This window comes from Molossus molossus, unplaced genomic scaffold (assembly GCF_014108415.1).
Source record: "Molossus molossus isolate mMolMol1 unplaced genomic scaffold, mMolMol1.p scaffold_m16_p_5, whole genome shotgun sequence".
Classification (NCBI taxonomy): domain Eukaryota; kingdom Metazoa; phylum Chordata; class Mammalia; order Chiroptera; family Molossidae; genus Molossus; species Molossus molossus.
The window spans coordinates 57,661,278-57,673,299 of record NW_023425388.1 but is presented as its reverse complement, the minus strand read 5'-3'; the positions used below and the strand labels follow the sequence as shown (position 1 = coordinate 57,673,299).

The window sequence follows — 12,022 nt, the reverse complement described above, 5'->3', positions numbered from 1 at the left end:
TTTTATTTTTGATTCACTTACCAAAGGGAATATGAAGGAAATCCTTTACTGTGCCTCATTTTGGTGTCATATTTTATCAAAAGTATCTGGTATCATGAACAAGTCTATGATGCCATAAGCTGGGACATATTTTATAATAACAGGATTTTATGTATTATATTGTATTTTAAGTACTTAAATCTATTCTTTGCTACAGAAATCTCATTATATCCCCATTTTATAGTTTAAATAATTTGACTCTGAATGACTTGCTCATGTTCACATAGCTTAGTGGCAGAATCTAAACAATCTAAATCTTTAACTTAAGGACCATTCTCTGCTGGCCCTTAATTACCACCAACACAGCTTTTGTTTCGACAGCTGTCTACTTGCACTTTGATAGGATTACTGAGACATTACTGACAAGGCTAGGAGAAGCCAGGGGCTGAGAGCATAGTCTACTAGAAACTCTTACCTCTCTAAAATGAATACCTAATTTTTCCATTCTTGATTGAAATCCTTATTGATCATTTCATTTGAGTGGTTATATAAATCTGTCATCCATTCACGTCCCCTGTTAAATTACTTTGAATAGTGCCTCTTTTTCTCCCCTGGCTAAACAGAGGAAAGATTCAGTCATTTATTTTCTCCTTCCCATGGAAATCTTGACAGAGTTTAGAGGTGTGATCAAAGGGGGTTGCTCAAGGAGAAAGACATGAAAATTTGAGAAACAGTGTTGAGGTGGCTGTGAGAAGTTTCTTGCAACATGCCAGGAGCTAGATTACAAATCCGTTTTTGCTTATAGTTTGTGAAAGTGCAATAGGATTTGAAAAACATTCAATATGGCCTGTTACTTTATTGAAACAAAACTTCTGTCTCCACATTTCTCTTTGGCATTTGTATTCTGACCATTCCTTTTTTCTGATTTTTCTTTTTAGTTTGTGTGTTTGTGTACTCCCAACTGCCATTTTCTAAACACTTTTTCTTTAACTGATCATAATAACTATTTGAATGACTATATAATTTATGTATTATAAAAACAATATATATGTATATGTAAAACCTGTTTGTTTTTTAAAATTTTTTATGTTACAGATGTTTACCCTTTTTTAACCCATTGGCACCCCCGTCCCCATCCCCCCCGCTTTTTTGTCCATTGGTTATGCATACATGCATATAAGCTCTGTGGTTTATCTCTTCGCACCTCCTCTTCTGAGGGATGTCAGTCTGTACGCTACTTCCATGTTTCTGGGTCTACCGTATTCCTCAGACTGTTTTGTTCATTATATTCTGTTTATAAGTGAGATCATGTGGTATTTGTCTTTTTCTGCTTGGCTTATTTCACTTAGGACAATACTTTCCAGGTTCCTCCATGTGGTCTCAAAGGATAAGAGATCTTTCTTTCTTACAGCTGCATAGTACTCCATTGTGTATATGTACCACAGCTTTTTTGTCCATTCGTCTACTGATGGACATTTGGGCTGTTTCCAGATCTTAGCTATTGTAAATAGTGCTGCTATGAACATGGGGGTACATATATTCTTCTGATTGGTGTTTCAGGCTTCTTAGGGTTATTCCTAGAAGTGGGATCACTGGGTTAAATGGCAGTTCAATTTTTAATTTTTTGAGGTACCACCATATTGTTTTCCATAGTGGCTGCACCAGTCTGCATTCCCACCAGCGGTGTACTAGAGTCTCCTTTTCTCCACACCCTCACCAACACTTGTTTGATGATTTGCTGATGGCGGCCATTCTGACAGGTGTGAGGTGATACCTCATTGTTGTTTTAATTTGCATCTCGCTGATGATTAGTGACGTTGAGCATTTCTTCATATGTCTCTTGGCCATTTGTATGTCCTGTTTGGAGAGGTGTCTATTTAGCTTCCCTGCCCATTTTTTAATTGGGTCCGTTGCCTTCCTTTTGTTGAGTTGTATGAGTACTCTATATATTTTGGAAATTAACCCCTTATCTGATGTATCATTGGCAACGATATTCTCCCATACAGTGGGTTGCCTTTCCATTTTGATGATTGTTTCTTTTGCTGTGCAGAAGCTTTTTAGTTTGATGTAGTCCCATGTGTTCATTTTTTCCTTTGTTTCTGTTGCCTTAGGTGATGTATCAGTGAAAATTCTGCTGCATATGATGTCCGAAATTTTATTGCCTACATTTTCTTTTAGAATTTTTATGGATCACATTTAAGTCTTTTATCCATTTTGAGTTTATTTTTGTGTATGGTGTAAGTTGATGGTCCAGTTTCATTTTTTTGCATGTAGCTGTCCAATTTTCCCAACACCATTTATTAAAGAGGCTGTCTTGACTCCACTGTATGCTCTTGCCTCCTTTGTCAAATATTAATTGAGCATATTGCCTTGGGTCCATTTCTGGGTTCTCAGTTCTGTTCCACTGATCTATATGCCTGTTCTTGTGCCAGTACCAGGCTGTTTTGGTTACAATAGCTTTGTAGTATAACCTGATATCTGGTATTGTGATCCCATGTACTTTGTCCTTCTTTTTCCAGATTGCTGTGGCTATTCGGGGACTTTTTTGGTTCCATATGAACTTTTGAAGTATTTGTTCTAGTTCTGTGAAATATGTTGTTGGTATTTTGATGGGGATTGCATTGAATCTATAGATTGCTTTGGGTAGTATGGACATTTTAATGATGTTAATTCTTCCAGTCCATGAACAAGGTATGTGCTCTCACTTTTTCATGCCTTCCTCTATTTCTTTTTTCAATGTCCTGTAGTTTTCTGCAAATAGGTCCTTTACTTCTTTAATTAAGTTTATTCCTAGGTATGTTAATTTTTTTGCCGCGATGTTAAATGGGATTGTATTTTCATTTTCTCTTTCTCTGAATTCATCATTGGTGTATACAAATGCCGTCTATTTCTTGACATTAATTTTGTATTCTGCTACTTTGCCAAATGCATTTATTAAGTCTAGTTGATTGCTGATGGAGTCATTAGGGTTTTCTACATATAATATCATGTCATCTGCAAATAATGACACTTTCGCTTCCTCCTTTCCAATTTGGATCACTTTTATTTTTTCTTCATGTCTGATTTCTGTGGCTAAGACTTCCAGTACTATGTTAAATAAGAGTGGTGAAAGTGGACATCCCTGTCTTGTTCCTGTTCTTAAGGGAAACGCTTCTAGTTTCTTCCCATTGGGTATGATGTTGGCTGTAGGTCTTTCATATATGTCCTTTATTATGTCGAGATATGACACCTCTATTCCCACATTGCTGAGCGTTTTTATCAGAAATGGGTGCTGGATTTTGTTGAATGCTTTTTTGGGGTTTATTGATATGATCATGTGGTTTTTATCTTTCATTTTGTTTATGTGGTGTATCACATTTATTGATTTGTGAATATTGTACCAGCCTTGCATCCCTGGGATGAATCCCACTTGGTCATGGTGAAAATTTTTTTGATGTATTGCTGGATCCGATTTCCTAGTATTTTGTTCAGGATTTTGGCATCTATGTTCATCAGGGATATTGGCCTATAGTTTCCTTTCTTTGTAGTGTCTTTTTCTGGTTTTGGAATTCGAATTATGCTGGCTTCATAGAACGAGTTTGGAAGTCTTCCTTCTTGAATTTTTTGAAATAGTTTGAGGAGAATGGGTGTTAGTTCTTTTTTGAATGTTTGGTAAAACTCCCCCGTGAAGGCATCCGGGCCTGAGCTTTTGTTTGCTGGGAGAGTCTTGATTACCTCTTCAATTTCCTTAGTTGTTATTGGTCTGTTCAAGTTGCCATATAATTGTTCATAGTAGTTGTTAACGAATTTTTGTATTTCTGTGGTGTTGGTTGTTACTTCTCCTCTTTCACTTCTGATTTTGTGTATTTGGGTTCTCTCTGTTTCTTGGTGAGTCTAGCTAAGGGTCCATCGATCTTGTTTATCTTTTCGAAAAACCAGCTTTTTGTTTCATTGATCCTTTAAATTGTTTTTTGGTCTCTATGTTATTTATTTCTACTCTGATCTTTACTAGTTCCTTCTTTCTACTTGCTGTGGGGTTTTCTTTTTGTTTGCTTTCTAGTTCTTTAAGTTGTGAGGTTAGACAGTCAATTAGAAATTTTTCTTGTTTCTTGAGGTAGGCTTGTAGTGCTATGAACTTCCCTCTCAGAACTGCTTTAGCTGCATCCCATAGATTTTGTGTTGTTGTGTGTTGATTTTCATTGGTTTCTAGGAAGTTTTTAATTTCTTCCTTGATTTCTTTTGGTAACCTATTCATTGTTCAATAACATGTTATTTAGCCTCCATGTGTTGAAATGTCTTTGCATGTTCTTGTTGCAATTGATTTCTAGTTTCATGCCATTATGACCTGGGAAGATGCTTGATGTGATTTCAGTCTTCTTGAACTTGTAGAGATTTAGTTTATGTCCTATCATGTGGTCTGTCTTTGAGAATGTCTCAGATACACTTGAGAAGAATGTGAATTCTGTAGTTTTGGGGGTGTAATCCTCTGTAGATATCTATTAAATCCATTTGGTCTAGTGCTTCATTTAGAGTCTGTTTCCATGCTAATTTTTTGTCTAGAGGACCTATCCATTGGTGTCAGCGGGGTGTTGAAGTCCCCAGCTATGATTGTATTGCTGTCGATTTCTCTTTGGAAGTCCTCCAGAAGATTTTTAATATATTTTGGTGCTCCTATATTGGGTGCATATATATTTATCAAGGTTATATCTTCCTGTTGGATAGATCCTTTCAATAGTATGTAGTGGCCTTCTTTGTCTCTAGTTATGGTCTTCATTTAGAAATCTATTTTATCAGATATGAGTATGGCTACCCCAGCCTTTTTTTGCTTTTCGTTTGCTTGGAAAATTTTTTTCCATCCTTTCACTTTCAACCTATGTGAGTCTTTTGTTGTGAGGTGGGTCTCTTGAAACAACATATAGATGAGTCATGCTTTCTTATCCAATCAGCTATCTGTGTCTTTTTATCAGAGCATTCAGTCCATTTACATTTAAGGTGATTATTGATATGTAGTTGTCTATTACCATTTTTGTTTAGTGTGGTTATATTTTTCTTCCTATATCTTCTACTAATTACAGTAGTCCTCTTAACATTTCTTGCAGTGCTGGTTTGGTGCTAATGTATTCCCTTAGCCTTTTTTTGTCTGGGAAGCTCTTTATTTGACCTTCTATTTTGAATGATAGCCTTGCTGGGTAGAGTAGTCTTGGATTCAGATCCTTCTTTTTCATGACATTGATTACTTTGTGTCATTCCCTTCTGGCCTGTAGTGTTTCTGTTCAGTAGTCAGCTGAGAGCCTTATGGGGTTTCCTTTGTAGGTAACCTGTTGCTTATCTCTTGCTGCCTTTAGGGTTCTCTCTTTGTCTTTAATTTTTGGCATTTTAATTACTATGTGTCTTGGTGTGGGCCTGTTAGGGTTCTTCTTACTTGGGGCTCTCTTTGCTTCTTGAACTTGAATGCCTTCTTCCTTCACCAAATTAGGGAAGTTTTCTGTCACTATTGCTTTGAATATATTCTCTAACCGTTGCGAATATTATTACGTTTCCAGTTGTCCCACAGTTCTCTTAAGCAGTCTTTCTGTTTTTGAATCATTTTTTTTCTTTTGGTTTTCTGATTGGTTGATTTTTTTCTACCCTGTCTTCTAACTCAGTGATCTGGTCCTCAGCTTCCTCTACTCTGATATTTAGACCTTCCAATGTGTTTTTCATTTCTGATATGTCATTTTTGATCTCTTCTTGGTGGTTTTTAATTTCCAATTGGTTAATTTTCAGCATCTCTATGTCCTTACTCATGCTGTTGAGCTTCCTCAAGATCATGGCTCTGAATTCTAGCTCTGTTAACTTGCCTAACTGCTTCACATTGATCTCATCTTCGGTGGAGGTCTCTTGTTCTTTCATTTGGCTTTTGTTTCTGTGTTTCACCATTTTGGCTATCACAGTGGGCTTTGGAGCCTGTCAAGTTTTCCCTGTGGGTATTGGTGTTCTGCTGTTTGTGGCTACCTCTCCTGGGTTTAGATGAGCGAGGGAGGACCCACATTAAACACCACTGTCAAGTCTTGCTTTCCTGATTAAAGTTGCTAGCCCAGGAAAGGTACTGTTATCCTCTAGCTTTTTGCCTGGAGGCTAGCAGTCGAGGTTACTTGAAGAGGTTTGGGTTGTCAGGTGATTGAAAAACTCCCTCAGGTGCTCAGCATAAGGAGATTTCCCGAGGGTGGGGCAGATGCTGGTTGTTAATGAGCCTCAATTAGCATTTCAATGAACCACAGGTGGGGGTGGATCTCTGAGGGAGGGGCTGCTCCCTCTCCCCAGAGCCCTGGGAAGGAGCAAGATGGCCACTGTCCTGCGTGGCAGCAACTCAGCAAAAGCTCTGAGTGCCCTCCAAATCCCGAGTGTCCCCACACAGTTACAGTCCAGTCTGCCTTCCCTCTGCCGGAGCCTAAGGTGAGTTGCTGTGGCTATTTTAGCCTCTGTCCCAGCCCTTTGCGCTGTGGAGCCTCTTGGGAGTTTAACCCGAGGGCGCTGTTCCCAGCTAAGGCTGCTGCTGTCTGTGGGCTCCCAGCCCCCGTTTTGCACCTCCACAATCCTACCAGGATCGAGTCAGTGTCCCTGGTTATATGGTCCTCGCAAGCTGATTTTCTGTTGCTTTTTCCCGTCGATTTGTCTGTGTTATAATTGTAATTCCAGTTTGGTTCTGGGAGTCAGTGTGTGTAGCTTTGGTTCACTCCGCCGCCATTTTGGAATCCTCAAAAAACATGTTGTTTTTATAGAACTATAAATACCGGCCTGTAATTTTTTTTTATCTGTATTGTTGAATGTGTTACAGATGTTCCTTATTTTTCCCCTATTGATCCCCTGCTCCCCACTCCTGCCCCCCCTCCTGCCTTTCCCCACACTGTCTGTCTCCTTTGGTTATGCATATATACATAAACGTTCTTTCGTTTATGTCTTCCCACCCCACCCTCCCTTCCCTTTGAGGTTTGTCTGTCTAACAACCAGTTTGTACTTTTTTTTTTTGGTATGTGCCCCTAGTGGGAACCGAACCCGGGACTCTCTGGTCTAAGGCTGACACTCCAACTGCTGAGCCAAACTGGCCAGGGCCTATCTGTACTTCTTAATTCCTTCACCTTTTTCACCCATTCCCCCTACCCCTCTCCCATCTGGCAACCAACAAAATGTTCTCTGTATCTATGAGAATGTATCTGTCCTGCTGTTCATTTTGTTTGTAGATTCAATTGTCGATAGATATGTATTCACTGCCATTTTATTTGTTCATATTTTTTATCTTTTTCTTCAAGAAGACCTTTCAACATTTCATATAATAATGGTTTGGTAGTGATGAACTCTTTTAGCTTTTCCTTGTCTGGGAAACTCTTTATGTATGCCCATCGATTCTAAATGACAGCTTTGCAGGATAGAGTAATCTTGGTTGTAGGTTCTTGCTTTTCATCACTCTGAATATTTCTTGCCACTCCCTCTGGCCTGCAAAGTTTCTTTTGAGAAATCAGCTGACAGTCTTATGGGAACTCCCTTGTAGGTAACTGACTGCTTTTCTCTTGCTGCTTTTAAGATTCTCTCTTTGTCTTGAACCTTTTGCATTTTGATGATGATGTGTCTTGGTGTGGGCCTCTTGGGGTTCATCTTGTTTGGGACTCTCTGTGCTTCCTGGACTTGTATGTCTGTTTCCTTCACCAAGTTAGGGAAGTTTTCTGTCATTATTTTTCAAATAGGTTTTTGATTTCTGGTTCTCTCTCTTCTCTTTCTGGCACCCCCAAGATGCAGGTGTTGGCATGCTTGAAGTTGTCCCAAAGGCTCCTCACACTATCCTCATTTTTTTGGATTCTTTTTTCTTTTTTCTATTCTGATTGGGTGTGTTTTGCTTCCTTATATTCCAAATCGATAGTTTGCTTCTTGGCTTTACCTACTCTACTATTGAATCTGTAAATTATTCTTTATTTCAGTTAGTGCCGCTTTCATTTCTGACTGTGCATCCTTCATTTCTGACTGCTCAGTTTTTATGCTCTTGAAGTCCTCACTAAGTTCATTGAGGTTCTAACTAAGTTCATTGAGCATCCTTATAAGCATCCTTATAAGCAGTGTTTTGAACTCTGCATCTGTTAGGTTGCTTATCTCCATTTTGCTTAGTTCTTTTCCTGTGGCTTTGTTTTGTTCTTTCATTTGGGACCTGTTTCTTTGTCTCCTCATTTTGGCTGCCTCCCTGTGTTTGTTTCTATGTTATTACTTAATGAGAGATATGGGACTAGCTGAGTCCAGATGCTTCTTGTTTGAAAGAATTTAGGAAAACCTGAAGCAGGATCGAAACAGGTCAATCCTGGGGTAAAGCAACTGGCAATAGCAGGGCCTCAGGGAATCACCAGGGCCGGGAAAACAGTATGAGCTAGGTTGCTGGAGTCTCAGATATGGCGGCATCTGCCACCCCCGGGAAGGGCTCACTAAAGGAACAAAGGCCTCTGATAGCAAGCACGTCTGTCCAGGAGAAAGCCGCTTCTCCAGCCCTCGCTCCAATGCCAAACAGCTCAGTTCTTCCCCATATGTCTCTGGTGCCTTTCAAGCGGCCTTCCCCACTCTGGAACCTGGAGGGTGTGAATGTGAATAAGTCCGTGCTCGGGCCCTTTAAGAGGAGCCACCTGGGACTCCAGCCACCTCAGCCTCAGTTCCCGCTGGTTTTTCCAGTCAGAAGTTATGGTGATTCTCTTCTTGGCACTGGAACCCTGAGCTGGGCGCCTGGTGTGGGACGGGGACACCTCAGTCCTCAGGGAGGACCTTCCAACCAAGGTGTCCCTACTGATTTTTATCTGCCACACATGGGTGAGGGCCAGCCCATCCACCTCTGCCCCTCCTACCAGTTTCAACGTGGCTGCTGCTTTAATTCCGTAGTTGTTGGACTTACACTCAGCTTGATTTCAGGTGGTTTTGAATGATGGTTGTTCTGTTTAGTTGTAACTTTGATGTGGTTGTGGGAGGACTCGATACCGCATTTACCTACGCCACCATCTTGACCGGAAGTCCTGTAATTTTGAACTGACATAATAATAAAGTGTATATTTACATATGACTCCCACATTTAATAAGTGTTGAGATACCCCCACCCCCAATTTATGGTCTATAAAATGGGATATTGACTCCTTTATTCAATCTGAAGGCTTCATGATAAGGTTTTGGTTATATGTGGTCTTGGTAAAGTTTAAGTTTGAAGCTGACCTCAAGTAGAAACTTGTAAATAAATATTCAGACCAAAGAAAATAGGTAAAAACGGTTGAGAGCTATGAGTATAGTTGGGAAATTTCTGAGCCTCTCTTATGGCTCATTATATAAGGGTATGCTTGTATACATGCATGCATGAATGCACATAGTTAGCAAAAGGGCCAGAAGCAGGAATTTTTTATTTGGAGTTGGGAAAGTGATACAAAGTACTGCAGGGTGGGCTTTACTGTTTTTAGCTATCACAGCAAGCCATAGGGGCAGCCCACATTTACCATAATAAATCAACTCAGTTTTTAGGTTTTGGCTAACATTTTCTGTGGAAATATTAAAGTCAATGAAAAAGTGGAATTCACTTAACAGAAATATACTTACATTCAACTTAGAATGCCTCTGTTTAGGATTATAATATACCTAATACTGAGAATAAATGTTATTCAGCATTTTATAATCAACAATAATTGCCATTGCATACATGTTTAAATGATAATCTCATTTTGCCATATATATATAGTCTAGTCTCCTATTTGTGAGTTATGATTGGTTTATGGATTATCTTACAAAGTAGCTGTGTATCTGGGAGAAATACAAATAAATGTCTATAAAGGTCTCTTTTTTTTTTCTTAATGCTTTTTATTTTCACATCACATAAACGAACCTTTAGTCCTGAATGATGTATCATACTCTAGAAAATAAAATAGAGCATACTTTATATACTTCATCAACTTAAATAGCAGCATTCAGTATTCAAAACCAAATTTAGGATTAACAGGCTTGACAGTGTAGCAGTTGTCATTATATACCTTTTTATATAAAGGAACTTCCTAATTCAATTGTTCTTTCTTTTTCAGATCTTTTTGTTTTGTCTCTGATTATTTTGTATGTTTTCATATTATTCATCATGTTGCATCCAGTTGCCTCTATTGACCAGGTTCTTCAGGTAAGGCTTAATTTAAGCACATCATTTATTACTGGTTGTCTGAGGAGTGATAGTATCTGGGACTGTAACAGAAAATGACATATTAGTATTACATGAAATTTACACAGCCAAATGAGACTTCTCATGACTTAAAATTTACCCCTCTACTTTTTTGTTACTTGGGAAAGAGAGTGAACTGTCTACATTTATTTTTTTCAGTATCCCTAAGATAGTTATATTAACCCAAAGATACTCTATAAAGAATAAAAACATAATTAAACCAGCAGTTTACATTGACTCTACTTGCAATTTTTTCCCCCTGTTTCTTCAGTTTGCTTTTGATTCCATTTCCTGTATTTCTATAAACAAATGTCCTTTGGTCTTTAAAAATAAAGAAAACTTTGATTTTGTTATTTATCTGTCCCTTACCAACATACTTCTTGAGTATTCTGCACACATTGCCACTTCTTCACTGTCCATTGAATTCTCCATACTTTTGTTCATTAAAAACTTTATGAATGATGAAATACTTGTTTTATACAAAAGAATATGCACACATATTTAATTTGTTAAGCATAGTAGTAACACAATAACATTCATGAGTCCATTATCAAACCTAAAAAAGGTAGCATTACCAACACCAGTGAGGCACTATGGTGTGCCTTTGTCCAAACACCCTGAGAGAACCACTATTCTAATTTTTTACCTCATTGTCTTGCTTTCATTATATACTTGTCATGTAGTATGAAGTCATAAAAGATAGTTTGTTTTTGAACTTTATGAAAATGGTATCTTGCTGTCTATTTTTCTATGACTTGTTTTTTACAATCAGTGTTATTTCTCATCCATGCTGATACATGCTTTTCATTTTCACTGCTATGTAGTGTTCCACTATAGGATTATACTGTAATTCATTTTTCCATTCTTTGTTAGTATAAATTGAGTTGTTTATTTTCCTGTATTAACAGACTGTTATGAACATTCTTGCACTCTTAGTGTATAGGAAGTAGAAAAATGCTGAACCAAAGAGTGGGGATGGGGTGGTACATCCCAGGAACAAATAAGAGGGTGGTGTATTGCTGTAGAGAATTGAAATAACAGCAGTTAAGCCCACTAAAAGTCCATCTTTTAAAATATCACCATGTGCTGGGAATTTTAAACAATGTCCGTGATAAAATACTACTTCCACTACCATCCACTCTACCTTGCTATACCATGGGATTCCTCTCATTTATTCCAGTATAAATTTGAGCATGTACACTTCAACTTTCAAATGTGCCAAGTCATTTTCCAAAGCATCTAGTGTATGTTAAATGTTATGTCATCATGATTTTAATTTGCAAATTATTAATTTTAAATTGCCATTGGGGTTGAGCTTTCTCATATTTCTTTTTAGCAACTTTAATTTCTTTGTGAATTGCCTATTCATGCTGCTTTTTGCCCATTTTTTTCTTTTTTGAAAATTTTTATTAATTTGTTACAGATCATTCTCCTTTTTTCCCCATTGACATCCTCCTCCCCATCCCCCCCACCCTATCCCCAGCTTTGCTGTCCAAGTCCATCGGTTATGCGTATATGCATATAAGTTCTGTGGTTTATCTCTTCCCTCCTCCCCTACCCTCTCTACCGACGGTTGTCAGTCTGTACCCTACTTCCATGTCTCTGGGTCTACCCTGTTCCTCAGATTATTATGTTCATTATATTCCACAAATAAGTGAGATCATGTGATATTTGTCTTTTTTTGCTTGGCTTGTTTTGCTTAGGATAATACTCTACAGGTCCCTCCATGTTGTCTCAAAGGATAAGAGATCTTTCTTTCTGATAGCTGCACAGTACTCCATTGTATATATGTACCACAGCTTTTTTATCCATTCATCTACTGATGGACACTTGGGCTGTTTCCAGATCTTAGCTATTGTAAATAGTGCTGCT

At 38.2% G+C, this 12,022-nt stretch overlaps 1 protein-coding gene across 8 annotated transcripts in view; it reads left to right on the top strand.

Moving 5' to 3' along the window:
- ATP13A3 (ATPase 13A3) overlaps positions 1-12,022 on the top strand; it is a 114,178-nt gene that overhangs the window by 78,174 nt on the left and 23,982 nt on the right. For all 8 annotated transcript variants that reach the window (XM_036242420.1, XM_036242421.1, XM_036242422.1 and 5 more), the window contains one exon: positions 10,023-10,111. In XM_036242420.1, the coding sequence (XP_036098313.1) occupies positions 10,023-10,111 (89 nt within the window). The remainder of the gene's footprint in view (positions 1-10,022; positions 10,112-12,022) is intronic.